The sequence below is a fragment of the Coregonus lavaretus genome (assembly GCF_964263955.1).
Source record: "Coregonus lavaretus genome assembly, contig: HAP1_SCAFFOLD_454, whole genome shotgun sequence".
NCBI lineage: Eukaryota > Metazoa > Chordata > Actinopteri > Salmoniformes > Salmonidae > Coregonus > Coregonus lavaretus.
Window position 1 is genome coordinate 165,280 of NW_028167164.1, and position 16,671 is coordinate 181,950.

The 16,671-nt window shown below is 42.3% G+C and overlaps 1 protein-coding gene across 1 annotated transcript in view; it reads left to right on the forward strand.

Annotated features, from left to right (window-relative positions):
- Window positions 1-853: 853 nt before the first annotated feature.
- LOC311113821 (NACHT, LRR and PYD domains-containing protein 12-like) overlaps window positions 854-16,671 on the forward strand; it is a gene marked incomplete at its 3' end in the record, with an annotated part of 112,380 nt that continues 96,562 nt past the window's right edge. The window contains exon 1 of the mRNA XM_084189118.1: window positions 854-975. Coding sequence (XP_084045244.1) covers window positions 939-975 — 37 coding nt within the window. The 5' untranslated portion in view covers window positions 854-938. The remainder of the gene's footprint in view (window positions 976-16,671) is intronic.

The following is a 16,671-nucleotide window of genomic DNA, read 5'->3' on the forward strand; positions in this document are numbered from 1 at the left end:
GTTGAAGTTCAATCAAGCAGGAGAGACCAGCCTCCCCTGTACCCAGCTGTGTGTCCATGAAGAGTGACCGGTCTATTGAACAACCTATAGTGTTTAGAGAGGGAGACTTTTCTAGTGAACAAAGGTAAGAAGAACTCATGGGTCATGGTCAGTGAGTTAAACAACACTGTCTCTAATCATTTCTCCTCTCCCATTTTCCCATTTCTTTTTGTTGTTTTCATTATCCATAGGCTAATCCTTTTTTCCATTTTCATAGTCCTAAAACAATATTAAACTAACACAACATTCCCTCCCTGTGTGTGAGTGTGTGAGTGAGTGTGTGTGTGTGTGTGTGTGTGTGTGTGTGTGTGTGTGTGTGTGTGTGTGTGTGTGTGTGTGTGTGTGTGTGTATGTGTGTGTGTGTGTGTGTGTGTGTGTGTGTGTGTGTGTGTGTGTGTGTGTGTGTGTGTTGTGTGTGTGTGTGTGTGTGTGTGTGTGTGAGTGTGTGTGCACTCCCTGGATGAGGAAATGTAATCTCATGTTTTGTCCACAGAAACCAACAGGAGAGATCAGAGTCAGAGATTCTCAGTGGTCAGTCTTCCCAGAGTCATCAAACAGACCTGGCCTCCATATTCAGTGTATGTGGTCCTGTTATGTACATTTGTTTTTGTTTACCTCAAGTAAAGTTGATCCGTCAATCATTCATTAATGTGTTAATGAGAAAGCATTTAGTCTCTTGCTTAACTTATTTACTTGATTTATTTCAGTTGCTTGAAGAGAATATTATGACATTTGTGAAGAACGAGCTGAAGATGTTCAAGAGGATTCTTAGTCCAGAACTCCCAGAAGGCTTTGAGAGTCAGAAGCAGGATAAGGAAGTGGTGGATGCTGAAGATGAGAAGCAGGAGAGCAGTGCCAGAGAGGGGGCTCTGAAGATCACACTGCATGTCCTGAGGAAAATGAACCAGAAGGAGCTTGCTGACACACTGGAGAAAAGTAAGAGCTGTCTGCCTCGTGTTGAATGCTGTTTTATAACATTTAAAAGCTGTAGCTAAAGTACAGCTAAAGTAGCTGTGTAACTCAATGATATTGTAGCAGCCTTAACACAACACCTAGTGACCTCATCAAGTGATTAATTTAGAAAGAGAGAAGAGGAGCGAGAAAGAGAGAGATAGACAACATTAAAGATACCATCAGTAACACCGAATAATAATAATATAATCAGTCACACCAGTCTGTAATGCATTATGAAAACATTTACACATTTATACAGTCAGTTAAGTGAATCAATTATTTGTATTTAAAACTTTATAACAGTCCTACAATACTGTAGGCATTAAAACAGACGTACTATTAATATCCTCTGTGTTATTTCTTCATTCAGATGAGCTTGCTGTGATTTGCCAACGTGAACTCAAATCTAATCTAAAGAAGAAGTTTCAATGTGTATTTGAGGGGATCGCTAAACAAGGAAACCCAACACTTCTCAATAAGATCTACACAGAGCTCTACATCACAGAGGGTGGAACAGGAGAGGTCAATAATGAACATGAGCTGAGACAGATTGAGACAACCAGGAAACAAGCAAGACCAGAGACTGCAATCAAATGTAACGACATCTTCAAACCCTTAACTGGACAAGACAAACTTATCAGAACTATGCTGACAAAGGGAGTCGCTGGCATTGGAAAAACAGTCTCTGTGCAGAAATTCATTCTGGACTGGGCTGAAGGAAAAGCAAATCAGGATGTCCAATTTGTATTTTCATTCCCTTTTCGGGAGCTGAATTTGATGAAAAAGGAAAAACACACTTTGATTGAACTTCTCAATCGCTTCTCAATCGAAACCAAAGTATCAAGGATCTCCAACTACGACAAGTACAAAGTTCTGTTCATCTTTGATGGTCTGGATGAGTGCCGACTGCCCTTAGACTTCCAGAAGAACAAGATCTGTTGTGACGTCACAGAGTCAACCTCAGTGGATGTTCTGCTGACAAATCTCATCAAGGGAAATCTGCTTCCGTCTGCTCTCCTCTGGATAACTACCCGACCTGCAGCATCCAATAAGATCCCTTCAGTGTGTGTTGACCAGGTGACAGAGGTACGAGGGTTCAATGACCCACAGAAGGAGGAGTACTTCAGGAAGAGATTCAGTGATGAGGACCTGGCCAGCAGAATCATCTCACACATAAAGACATCAAGGAGCCTCCACATCATGTGCCACATTCCAGTCTTCTGTTGGATTTCTGCAATAGTCATTGAACACATGCTGAAACATAAGAGAGAAGAGATGCCCAAGACTCTGACTGAGATGTACTCACACCTTGTGGTTTTTCATACCAAACAGAAGAATGAAAAGTATCTTGGGAAAGAAGAGACAGGTCCACATTGGTATAAAGAGAGCATTCTGTCACTGGGAAAACTGGCTTTTCAACAGCTTATGAAGGGCAATCTGATTTTCTATGAAGAAGACCTGAAAGAAGCTGGCATTGATGTCAATGAAGCCTCAGTGTACTCAGGATTGTGCACACAGCTCTTTAAAGAGGAATGTGGGCTGTACCAGGACAAGGTGTACTGCTTCGTGCATCTGAGCATTCAGGAGTTTCTGGCTGCTGTATATGTGTTCCTCTCATTCATCAACAACAATGAGAATCTAATGGCCGAACCTCAATCAACCAGGAACTTTTTTGCACTGTTCAGAGACAAGCCTGAAGTTACTTTGTACAAGAGTGCTGTGGATAAAGCCTTACAAAGTGAGACAGGAAACCTGGACCTTTTCCTCCGCTTCCTTCTGGGCCTCTCACTGGAGTCCAATCAGAAGTACTTACGAGGTCTACTGACAAAGACAAGAAGCAGCTCACAGAGCCATGAAGAAACAGTCAAGTACATCAAGGAGAAGATCAGGGAGAATCCCTCTCCAGAGAGGTGCATCAATCTGTTCCACTGTCTGAATGAACTGAATGACCATTCTCTAGTGGAGGAGATCCAAAGCTACCTGAGATCAGGAAGTCTCTCAGAAGAAGAACTTTCACCTGCACAGTGGTCAGCTCTGGTCTTTGTGTTGCTGACTTCAGAAAAGGAGCTGGAAGTGTTTGACCTGAAGAAATACTCCAGATCAGAGGAAGGTCTTCTGAGGCTGCTGCCAGTGGTCAAAGCCTCCAGAGCTGCTCTGTGAGTACATAAAATGGCATTTAAGTACTAATCATCAGGAAGAAATATTAAGTTTAGAGTAAAATATGTATTATAATGTGTATAAAATATTCTATTGAAAAACATATTGAATAAATGCATTGATTTTCACATTAGTATAACAATATGACCATACAATTCTAGGAGACGGAAGATGAATCTATATGTTGTTTAAGAGAATAAACAAAATGCATCTGCCATTGTCCTTCTACACTACTGGTTAAATTAACAGTGTGTTTGTGAAATCATGATGATCTCTTTGTCAGACTGTCAGGCTGTGGAGTCACAGAGAAAGGCTGTGCTTCTCTGGTCTCAGCTCTGAAGTCAAACCCCTCACACCTGAGAGAGCTGGATCTGAGTAACAATGACCTGAAGGATTCAGGAGTGAAGCTGCTCTCTGCTGGACTGGGGAATCCCCACTGTAAACTGGAGACTCTGAGGTCAGTATTCCTGTAGTTGGTCAACAAGTGATAACTGTTCACCAGATCCACATGTGTTTACCAGGCAAACATAGTCCACACCATATGTGTTTGGACAGTGAAGCTTACAGTTTTACATTTGGTGCTATGCTCCAGCATTTTGGATTTGAGATAAAATGTTTCATATTAGGTGACAGTATATAATACATATCTGTTTTACAGTTTAGAAATGAAAGCACTTTACGTATCTAGTTCTCCCATTTGAAAAATTATTTTTTATTTGGACATATTCACTTATATTGTATTAAAGTAGTCATACGTTTAGTATTTGGTCCCATATTCCTTACCCACTAGCCTTTACTAGTATAGCTAATAACTAGTATAGTTACTAGTGTTTAGAAACATGTTATCTACTCACTTAGACAGAAAATTACTCCAGTCATCATCCACCATTCAGTTACTATCGGGCAAAACATAACCCAAAACACAACCAAATCAAACCGCAAATGAAACCAACAAGTTTACAACCAAATACTAAACTTTTGACTACTTTAATTCATTATAAGTCAAATGGTCAGAATACGTTTGACTTCGTCAAATGGGGGGACTAGATACATAAAGTGATTCATTTCTAAACGGTGAAAGAGATATGTATGAAAATACCCTCAAATAAAAGGTGACATTATATACTGTCACCTCATATCAAACATTTGATCTCAAATCCAAAATGCCACATTTAAAATGTTATCTTCACTGTCAAAATAGATATGGTGTGGACTGTATACTCAAAACAATCTAAATCTGATACCTCACTGTCTGTCTTTTGACTGATACTGCTTTTTAAACTGCTCTGGTCAGTCTACTCAAATATTTGTAATATGCATTTTTCTATCTACAAGCAGTACTTTGATAATTTGTCATTTCTAATAATGATACATTAAAATATGAATAGATATGGCAGGTTTCAGGACACTGATGTATCTGAATATGTTGAAAAAAATGTTGAAAAAAATATACTGCCACTATTCTCACCACCAAAGAATAGCAGTGTGGTTTTAATATGATTTGACTCTTTGCAGGCTGTCAGGCTGTCTAGTCACAGAGGAAGGCTGTGCTTCTCTGGTCTCAGCTCTGAAGGCAAACCCCTCACACCTGAGAGAGCTGGATCTGAGCTACAATCACCCAGGAGACTCAGGAGTCAGACTGCTCTCTGCTGGACTGGAGGATCCACACTGCAGACTGGAGAAACTCAAGTATGTAGAGGGTTTATGTCAATGTTCATATCAGACATGTTGGAGTTATCAGGCTAGTTAAGACAAACATTCTGACCACCACGTGGACTAAGTTATATAAAGACTGTGTGTGTGTGTCCAGTGTGTGTGTCCAGTGTGTGTGTCCAGTGTGTGTGTGTGTGTGTGTGTGTGGGTCCAGTTTGTGTGTGTGTGTGTGTGCACGTGTATCAGTACACACACTGGACTCACACAAACACTGGACAAACACACACACTGGACACACACACACACACAAACACACTGGACACACACACACACACACATTGGACACACACTGGACACACACATACTGGACTCTCACACACACACTGGACACACACACACACACACACACACACACTGGACACACACACACACACACACACACACTGGACACAAACACATACACTGGACAAACACACACACACTGGACACACACACAAACACACTGGACACACACACACACACACACACAAACACACTGGACACACACACACTGGACACACTGGACAGACACACACACACACACTGGACACACACACACATTCATTTGACAAACACACACAAACTGAACACACACACACAAACACACACACACACAATGGACACACACTGGACACACACACTGGACACTGGACACACACACACACTGGACACACACAATGGACACTGGACACACACACACTGGACACACACACACACACACTGGACACACACACACTGGACACACACAAACTGGACACACACAGACACAAACAGGACACACACACACACACACACTGGACACACACAAACTGGACACACACAGACACAAACAGGACACACACCACACACACACTGGATACACACACACACACTGGACACACACACACGCACACTGGACACACACACACACACACACACACACTGGACACACACACACAGACAAACATTCTTACCACCGCTTGTACAAAGTTATATGCTGAATGTGTGTGTGTGTATATATGTGTGTGTGAGTTCAGGTGTATCCCTCAATAACTGTCTGTTCTTCTGCTTACCGCTACAGTGTGGAACATGGTGGAGAGAACACAATGAAACCTGGACTGAGAAAATGTGAGTGTTGACTGCTGTGAAGAATATGACTAAGAATAAGTCTTAATTCAAGTGAAGTCAAAGTCAAAGACCACCATCATTACTTACTTGGTCATATTAAATATCAGCTGTAGTTCTACAGAAGCACAAATCAGGGACACCAAAGTTTACAAAGAGTTGCTTTGACAATGGGTGTGTGTGTGTGTGGCGCGTTCGTGTTACGTTAGAAATGTGTGTGTGTGTTCATGCATGCATCCATACAGGTGTGTGTGTATGTGTGTGTGTGTGTGTGTGTGTTTGAGTGTGTGTAATCAATGGGAATAAGTGTGTTTTATATTACCATACAGTATAACATATGATCATTGAACAAGTCTCAAGTTACCTTAACTTCTCCTTTTGATAACTAGAAACATCTACATTAAATGAATTAGTGAAAAGTGAGTTAACATTCTAATGTGAATGATGATGATTTCTAATATTGTGTCTGGTTTCATCCATCAGATGTCTTTGATCTCACACTGGACCTAAACACAGTAAACAGATTCTTCTCTCTGTCTGGGGATAACAGAAAGGTGACATGTAGGAGAGAGGAGCAGCCGTATCCTGATCACCCAGAGAGATTTGAGGACTGTAGACAGGTGCTGTGTAGAGAGGGTCTGACTGGGCGCTGTTACTGGGAGGTAGAGTGGAGTGGGAGAGGGGCTGGTATAGGAGTAACATATAAAGGAATCAGCAGGAGAGGAGTGGGTGGTGACTGTGTGATTGGATGGAATGACAAGTCCTGGAGTCTTTACTGCTCTGACAACAGTTACAGAGCCTGGCACAATACTAAGTCCACTACCATAGACGTCCCCTCCTCCAGCTCCCACAGAGTAGGAGTGTATCTGGACTGGCCAGCCGGCACTCTGTCCTTCTACAGAGTCTCCTCTGACACACTGACCCACCTGAACACATTCCATTCCACATTCACTGAGCCCCTCTATCCAGGGTTTAGGGTTTGGTATGACTCTTCAGTGTCCCTGTAAAAAATAACCATGGTAACACTGACACACACACACACACACACACACACACACACTGGACACACACACACACTGGACACTCACACTGAACACACAGACACACACATTGGACACACACACACACACTGGAAACCCACACATACACACACACTCATACACACTGGACACACACACACTGAACACACACACACACTGGACACACACACACACACACACACACATTGGACACATGCACACACACACACACACACACACACATTGGACACACACACACACACACACACATTGGACACACGCACACATACACGCTGGACACACACACACACACACACAAACACACACACACACTGGACACACACACACACACTGGACACACACACAAATACACACAGGAAACACACACACACACACTGGAAACACACACATACACACACACACATATACATTGGACACACTGAACACACAAACACACTCTGGACACACACACACACACTGTACACACACACACACACACACACACACTGGACACACACATACACACTGGACACACACACACACACACACACACACACACTGGACACACACGCACAAACACACACACACACACACACACACACACACACTGGACAAACACGAACACTGGACACACACCCACTGGATACACACACACACACACACACACACACACACACTGGACACACACACACACAAACTGGACACACACATACACAGTGGACACACACACTCACACACACATACACACACACACACATACACACTGGACACACTGAACACACACACACACACACACACTGGACACACACACACACACACACTGGACACACACATACACTGGACACACACCAACTGGATAAACACACACACACTGGACACACACACACACAAACTGGACACACACACACTGGACACACACACTCACACACACTGGACACACACACACACTGGACAAACACACACATACTGGATACACACACACAAACACACACAGTCTACACACAAACACACACACTGGACAGACACACAAACACACTGGACACACACACTGGACACACACACTGGACACACGCACACATACACTGGACACACACACATTCACTGAAAACACACACACACATACACACATAAACACATACGCACTGGACAAACACACACTGAACACACTGAACACACACACACACACACACACACACTTACACACTGGAAACACACACACACACACACACTGGACACACACACACACACACACACTGGACACACACACACACACACACTGGACACACACACATACACTTGACACACACACACAAACACACACTGGACACACACACATAGACTTGACACACACACACAAACACACACACACACACACACACACACACAGGACACTCACACACACTGGTCACAAACACACTGAACACACACACACACACTGGACACACACACATACACTGAAAACACACACACACACACACATACACACATAAACACATACACACTGGACAAACACACACTGGAAACACACACACACACACACACACACACTGAACACACTCACACACACACACACACTGGACACACACACATTCTCTTGACACACACACACACACACAAACACACACACACAAACACACACACACACACACACACACACACACACACACACTGGACACACACACACACTGGATACACACACACACACTGGACACACACACACACACTGGACACACACACACACTGTACACACACACACTGAACACACATTCACACACACACGCTGGACACACACACACTGGACACACACACTGAACACACACACAAACATACACAGGACACACACACTCATACACACACATACACTGGACACACACACACTGAACACACACACCCACATTGAACACACACACACACACAGGACACACAAACTCACACACATACACACACACAAACACACACACACACACACACTGGACACACACACTGAACACACACTCTAGACACACACTGACACACTGGACACACACACACACACACACACACACTGAACACAAACACACTGAACACACACACACATACACACACACACACTGGACACACACACACACACACACTAGACATACACACACTGAACACACACACACACACACACACACACACTGGGCACACACACACACACACTGGGCACACACACACACACACACTGGACACACACACACTGGACACACACACACACACACTAGACATACACACACTGAACACACACACACACACCACTCACACACACTGGACACACACACACACACACACACACTGGGCACACACACACACACACACACACACACTGGACACACACACACAGGACACACACACACTGGACACATTTCCATGTGTTGGATTTTGATGAAAGGAAATCCCATATAGCCTACTGGACAGGACTTTGCTATGGCATCTTCTGTTTGGGTGTCTCAGGTCAGGTCTGAGCCATGATCAGAATGTGTCTCTGTGTCTATTTCCAGCCCTGCCATTTCTACCTGTCCTGATCTAGTGTTTCACCCCTGACCTCCTCACACCGTCTCACTGTCCATGACTGCTTTTAGCTCCCACCTCTACTTCACTGTGTTATAATGGACCTTATGCTTGTTATGTCACCTCTTTAACCAGTTATCAAACATACTGACCTTTCTGACCATATCCCATGGCCCTACTTTCTACAACTGAACATTTAAATTACTCTATGAGTTTTGTTTCGTGTCCATTTACTTATGTATGTATTTGTTGTATATTGGGGTTGTGCTGCAGAGCATCATGGGGGTTTGTATGTGTTGAGATGATCACATTCCAGATAAATGGTTGAACTGATTCCTGTCTCCTGTCTCATCATTATTGAATTGTTATACAGACGTGGTTATGAAACCCACCAGACATAACAAAAGATTGGTGATGAGTAAGTCTGAATCTACAGGAACTATTCTGTCTGGAAGAAGTGGGTTTTTACAACTGTTTAAAACTGTTATTTTCTGTGGTCCAGTCTAGGCTAATGTTAGCACAGTGTATTGCTAGCAGAGGCAAGTGCATAGTCGAGCTAGCTAAGAAAGAGCGTTAACCAGTGGTGTAACGTACTTAGGTAAAAATACTTTAAAGTACTACTTAAGTAGTTTTTTGGGGGTATCTGTACTTGACTTTACTATTTATATTTTTGACTACTTTTACTTTTACTTCACTACATTCCTAAAGAAAATAATGTACTTTTTACTCCATAGACAGAAAATGTTCCAATTCACACCCTTATCAAGAGAACATCCCTACTGCCTCTGATCTGGCAGACTCAGTAAACACAAATGCTTTGTTTGTAAATTGTCTGAGTGTTGGAGTGTGCCTCTGGCTGAATGTAAATTTAAAAAACAAGAAAATCGTCTGGTTTACTTTATGTAAGGAATTTGAAATGATTTATACTTGTACTTTTACTTTTGATACTTTTGTATATTTTAGCAATTACATTTACTTTTGATACTTAAGTATATTTAAAACCAAATGCTTTTAGACTTTTACTCAAGTAGTATTTTACTGGGTGACTTTCACTTTTAGTTGAGTCATTTTCTATTAAGGTATATTTACTTTTACTCAAGTATGACAATTGGGTACTTTTTCCACCACTGGAGTTAACATCGTCATGGACGGCAGAAAAGGACTGGAGACGGACATCGCATAACTTTGTCCAAGTGGTGGTCAGAATGTTTGTCTTAACTAGCCTGATAACTCCAACATGTCTGATATGAACATTGACATAAACCCTCTACATACTTGAGTTTCTCCAGTCTGCAGTGTAAATCCTCCAGTACAGCAGAGAGCAGTCTGACTCCTGAGTCTCCTGGGTGATTGTAGCTCAGGTCCAGCTCTCTCAGGTGTGAGGGGTTTGACTTCAGAGCTGAGATCAGAGAAGCACAGCCTTCCTCTGTGACTAGACAGCCTGACAGCCTGCAAAGAGTCAAATCATATAAAAACACACTGCTATTCTTTGGTGGGGAAGATATTGGCATTATATTTTTCAACATTTTCAGATATATCAGTGTCCTGAAACCTGCACTATCTATTCATAAATGGATGTTTCGTTATTAGAAATGACAAATTATCAAAGTATTGCTTGTAGAGAGAAAAATGTATAGTCCAAATATTTGAGTAGACTGACCAGAGCAGTTTAAAAAGCAGTATCAGTCCAAGACAGACAGTGAGGTATCAGATTTAGATTGTATTGAGTATACAGTCCACACCATATCTACAGTGCATTCAAAAAGTATTCAGACCCCTTCCCTTTTTCCACATTTTGTTAAGTTACAGCCTTATTCTAAAATATATTAAATTAGCTATTTTTCCTCATCAATTTACACACAATACCCCATAATGACAAAGTGAAAACAGGTTTTTAGACATGTTTGCAAATATATAGAAATACCTTATTTACAGAAGTTTTCAGACCCTTTGCTATGAGATTAGAAATTGAGCTCATGTGCATCCTGTTTCAGTTGATCATCCCGGAGATGTTTCTACAACTTGATTGGAGTCCACCTGTGGTAAATTCAATTGATTGGACATGATTTGGAAAAGCACACACCTGTCTACATAAGGTCCCACAGTTGACAGTGCATGTCAGAGCAAAAACCAAGCCATGAGGTCGAAGGAATTGTCCGTAGAGCTCCGAGACAGGAATGTGTCGAGGCATAGATCTGGGGAAGGGTACCAAAAAATGTCTGCAGCATTGAAGGTCCCCAAGAACACAGTGGCCTCCATCATTCTTAAATGGAAGAAGTTTGGAACCACCTAGATTCTTCCTAGAGCTGGCCGCCCGGCCAAACTGAGCAATCGGGGGAGAAGGGCCTTGGTCAGGGAGGTGACCAAGAACCCACGAAGAACCCGATGGTCACTCTGACAGAGCCCCAGAGTTCCTCTGTGGATATGGGAGAACCTTCCAGAAGGACATCTCTGCAGCACTCCACCAATCAGGCCTTTATGGTAGAGTGGCCAGACGGACGCCACTCCTCAGTAAAAGGCACATGACAGCCCGCTTGGAGTTTGCCAAAAGGCACCTAAAGACTCTCAGACCATGAGAAACAAGATTCTCTGGTCTGATGAAACCAAGATTGAACTCTTTGGCTTGAATGCCAAGCGTCCATCTGGAGGTAACCTGGCACCATCCCTACGGTGAAGTATGGTGGTGACAGCATGCTGTGGGGATGTTTTTTAGTGGCAGGGACTGGGAGACTAGTCAGGATCGAGGGAAAGATGAACAGAGCAAAGTACAGAGAGATCCTTGATGAAAACCTGCTCCAGAGCGCTCTGGACCTCAGACTGGGGTGAAGGTTCACTTTCCAACAAGACAACGACCCTAAGCACACAACCAAGACAATGCAGGAGTTCTAAAAACCCATAACTTTGTCATTATGGGATGTTGTGTGTAGATTGATGAGTAAAAAAAACAATTTAATCAATTTTAGAATAAGGCTGAAAATGTGGAAAAAGTCAAGGGGTCTGAATACTTTCCGAAAGCACTGTGTAACTATGTGTGCTCGATTGTATACACCTGTCAGTAACGGGTGTGGCTGAAATAGCAGAATCCACTCATTTGAAGAGTGTCCACATACTTTTGTATAAATTGTGTATTTCCCTGGTATATTACTCAGGTCTCACCAGTCCAGTTATGCTGCTCTGGCGCCATCCTGTGGACAGCTGGGAACACAACTTCAACTCCATTACATTCAATGTATCCCACAAAGTGCCACTTGGCTGGACAAAGCAGTCTGAATGGAAATCAGGTACATATATGAAATCAAGCAGACACACAGCCTTACATGTCATATCACTGAGTCTCAGTTTAAATCACGGTTTAAACATAACATGTCATTGCAAGTGAAAACATTTCTCAATTAGGTTTTAGGTTTTATTTATTCACACCAAAGAACAGAAGTGAAAGACAAAACACTGCAGATAAATAAACAGGTAAAAACGGTGTTCAGGTGAGGATGGGAAGCTCAAAAGGGCTGATATGAAAATAAACAGGTAAAAACGGTGTTCAGGTGAGGCTGGAAGCTCAAACGGGCTGATATGAAAATAAACAGGTAAAAACGGTGTTCAGGTGAGGCTGGAAGCACAAAAGGGCTGATATGAAAATAAACAGGTAAAAACGGTGTTATGGGGAGGCTGGAAGAAAAACCATGTTTGATTATGTATGTGTGTGTGAGAGAGAATCAGGCTACATGGAGGATTATTGGGTCGTTTGGTTCATCAGGCTGACCCCCAGTCTTCATGGAGGGGATTATTGGGTAGTTTGGTTCATCAGGCTGACCCCCAGTCTTCATGGAGGGGATTATTGGGTAGTTTGGTTCATCAGGCTGACCCCCAGTCATCATGGAGGGGATTATTGGGTAGTTTGGTTCATCAGGCTGACCCCCAGTCTTCATGGAGGGGATTATTTGGTAGTTTGGTTCATCAGGCTGACCCCCAGTCTTCATGGAGGGGATTATTGGGTAGTTTGGTTCATCAGGCTGACCCCCAGTCTTCATGGAGGGGATTATTGGGTAGTTTGGTTCATCAGGCTGACCCCCAGTCTTCATGGAGGGGATTATTGGGTAGTTTGGTTCATCAGGCTGACCCCCAGTCTTCATGGAGGGGATTATTGGGTAGTTTGGTTCATCAGGCTGACCCCCAGTCTTCATGGAGGGGATTATTGGGTAGTTTGGTTCATCAGGCTGACCCCCAGTCTTCATGGAGGGGATTATTGGGTAGTTTGGTTCATCAGGCTGACCCCCAGTCTTCATGGAGGGGATTATTGGGTAGTTTGGTTCATCAGGCTGACCCCCAGTCTTCATGGAGGGGATTATTGGGTAGTTTGGTTCATCAGGCTGACCCCCAGTCTTCATGGAGGGGATTATTGGGTAGTTTGGTTCATCAGGCTGACCCCCAGTCTTCATGGAGGGGATTATTGGGTAGTTTGGTTCATCAGGCTGACCCCCAGTCTTCATGGAGGGGATTATTGGGTAGTTTGGTTCATCAGGCTGACCCCCAGTCTTCATGGAGGGGATTATTGGGTAGTTTGGTTCATCAGGCTGACCCCCAGTCTTCATGGAGGGGATTATTGGGTAGTTTGGTTCATCAGGCTGACCCCCAGTCTTCATGGAGGGGATTATTGGGTAGTTTGGTTCATCAGGCTGACCCCGAGTCTTCATGGAGGGGATTATTGGGTAGTTTGGTTCATCAGGCTGACCCCCAGTCTTCATGGAGGGGATTATTGGGTAGTTTGGTTCATCAGGCTGACCCCCAGTCTTCATGGAGGGGATTATTGGGTAGTTTGGTTCATCAGGCTGACCCCCAGTCTTCATGGAGGGGATTATTGGGTAGTTTGGTTCATCAGGCTGACCCCCAGTCTTCATGGAGGGGATTATTGGGTAGTTTGGTTCATCAGGCTGTCCCCCAGTCTTCATGGAGGGGATTATTGGGTAGTTTGGTTCATCAGGCTGACCCCCAGTCTTCATGGATGTCACACCCTGGCTCGGGGACTCATTATGTTGAGCCAGGGTGTGTTCATTCTATGTTTTCTGTTTCTTTGGTGGGTGTTCTAGGTGGTTTATTTTCTATGTTTGCCGGTGTGACTCCCAATCAGAGGCAACGAGTGTCAGCTGTCGGCTGGTTGTCTCTGATTGGGAGCCATATTTAATCTGTCTGTTTTTCTTTCGGGTTGTGGGATTTTGTTCGTGTGTGTTCGTGTTGTACCATAGACGTCACGCATTCGTTGTTTATTGTTTTGTTCATGTGAGCATTTAATAAATAGAATATGTTCACTCGCAACGCTGCGCCTTGGTCTCCCTCATTAGACGATCGTGACAATGGAGGGGATTATTGGGTAGTTTGGTTCATCAGGCTGACCCCCAGTCTTCATGGAGGGGATTATTGGGTAGTTTGGTTCATCAGGCTGACCCCCAGTCTTCGCTGGAAGATATTGAGGGTTGATGATGTTTTGACGATGTGAAGATAAGAATTCCAGAGTATTGTACCTCTGTATCTGACAGAGAATTGAGTATGTGAGATGTGGCAGTGGGGAGGGTGAAGGTTATCACAGTTATATAGATGGATTTCAGAATGAACCTGGAAGAATCCATTGAAGGGTTTAGGTAAACTGTCTGGGAGGTGTGAGTATTTGTAGATGAAAGTGCGTAATTTCTGTACATTGATGGCGTAAATAGACAAGATATTGAGTTTCTTAAACAAAGGTGCAGATGGAGCCTAGTAATTAGAGGAGGTGGCTGGTGGTGCACATTTATTTTGTATGATGAGTAATTTGTGTAGGTAGGAGGCATATGTACTGGCCCAGACAATATTACAGTAAATTAGATATGGGTAAATTAAGCTATAGTATAGAGTTAGGAAGCAAGCCTGAAGAACCAAACCACTAGTCTTTCCGATTTCATCACTTTGCTACAGACAAATTGAATACGATCTTTCCAGGATAACTTTCCATCAATTAGAACTCAGAGGAATCTAGTGGATGTGACGTGTTCCATTTCATTCCCACCAATTGAGATTCTGGCTTTTTTTTGAATTTTTTATTTATTTTATTTATTCTTCTAGTAAATATAATAAAGTTGGATTTTTCGACATTTAAAGATAATTTGTTTATTTGGCGCCCCCTCTGGCTCATGCGGAGGAGGAGATCTTCGTGGGCAATACTCAGCCTTGTCTCAGGGTCGTAAGTTGGTTGTCTGTTGATTTCCCTCTAGTGGTGTGGGGGCTGTGCTCTGGCAAAGTGGGTGGGGTTATATCCTACAGTATGGTAGACTCTCTCTCTATAGTATAGTATATATACAGTATAGTATACTCTCTCTATATAGTATAGTATACATACAGTATAGTATACTCTCTCTATAGTATAGTATATATACAGTATAGTAGACTCTCTCTCTATAGTATAGTATATATACAGTATAGTAGACTATCTCTATATAGTATAGTATATATATAGTATAGTAGACTCTCTCTCTATAGTATAGTATATATATACAGTATAGTAGACTCTCTATAGTATAGTATATATACAGTATAGAAGACTCTCTCTCTATAGTATATCATATATGCAGTATAGTAGACTCTCTCTCTATAGTATAGTATATATACAGTATAGTACTCTCTATATATAGTATAGTATATATACAGTATAGTAGACTCTCTCTATAGTATAGTATATATACAGTATAGTAGACTATCTCTATATAGTATAGTATATATACAGTATAGTAGACTCTCTCTCTATAGTATAGTATATATACTGTATAGTATACTCTCTCTCTATAGTATATTTTATATACAGTATAGTATACTCTCTCTCTATAGTATAGTATATATATATACAGTATAGTAGACTCTCTCTCTATAGTATAGTATATATACAGTATAGTAGACTCTTTCTCTATAGTATATAATATATACAGAATATTATACTCGCTCTATATATAGTATAGTATATATATATACAGCATAGTAGACTCTCTCTCTATAGTATAGTATATATATACAGTATAGTAGACTCTCTCTCTATAGTATAGTATATATATACAGTATAGTATACTCTCTCTATAGTATAGTATATATACAGTATAGTATACTCTCTCTATAGAATAGTATATATACAGTATAGTATACTATCTCTATAGTATAGTAT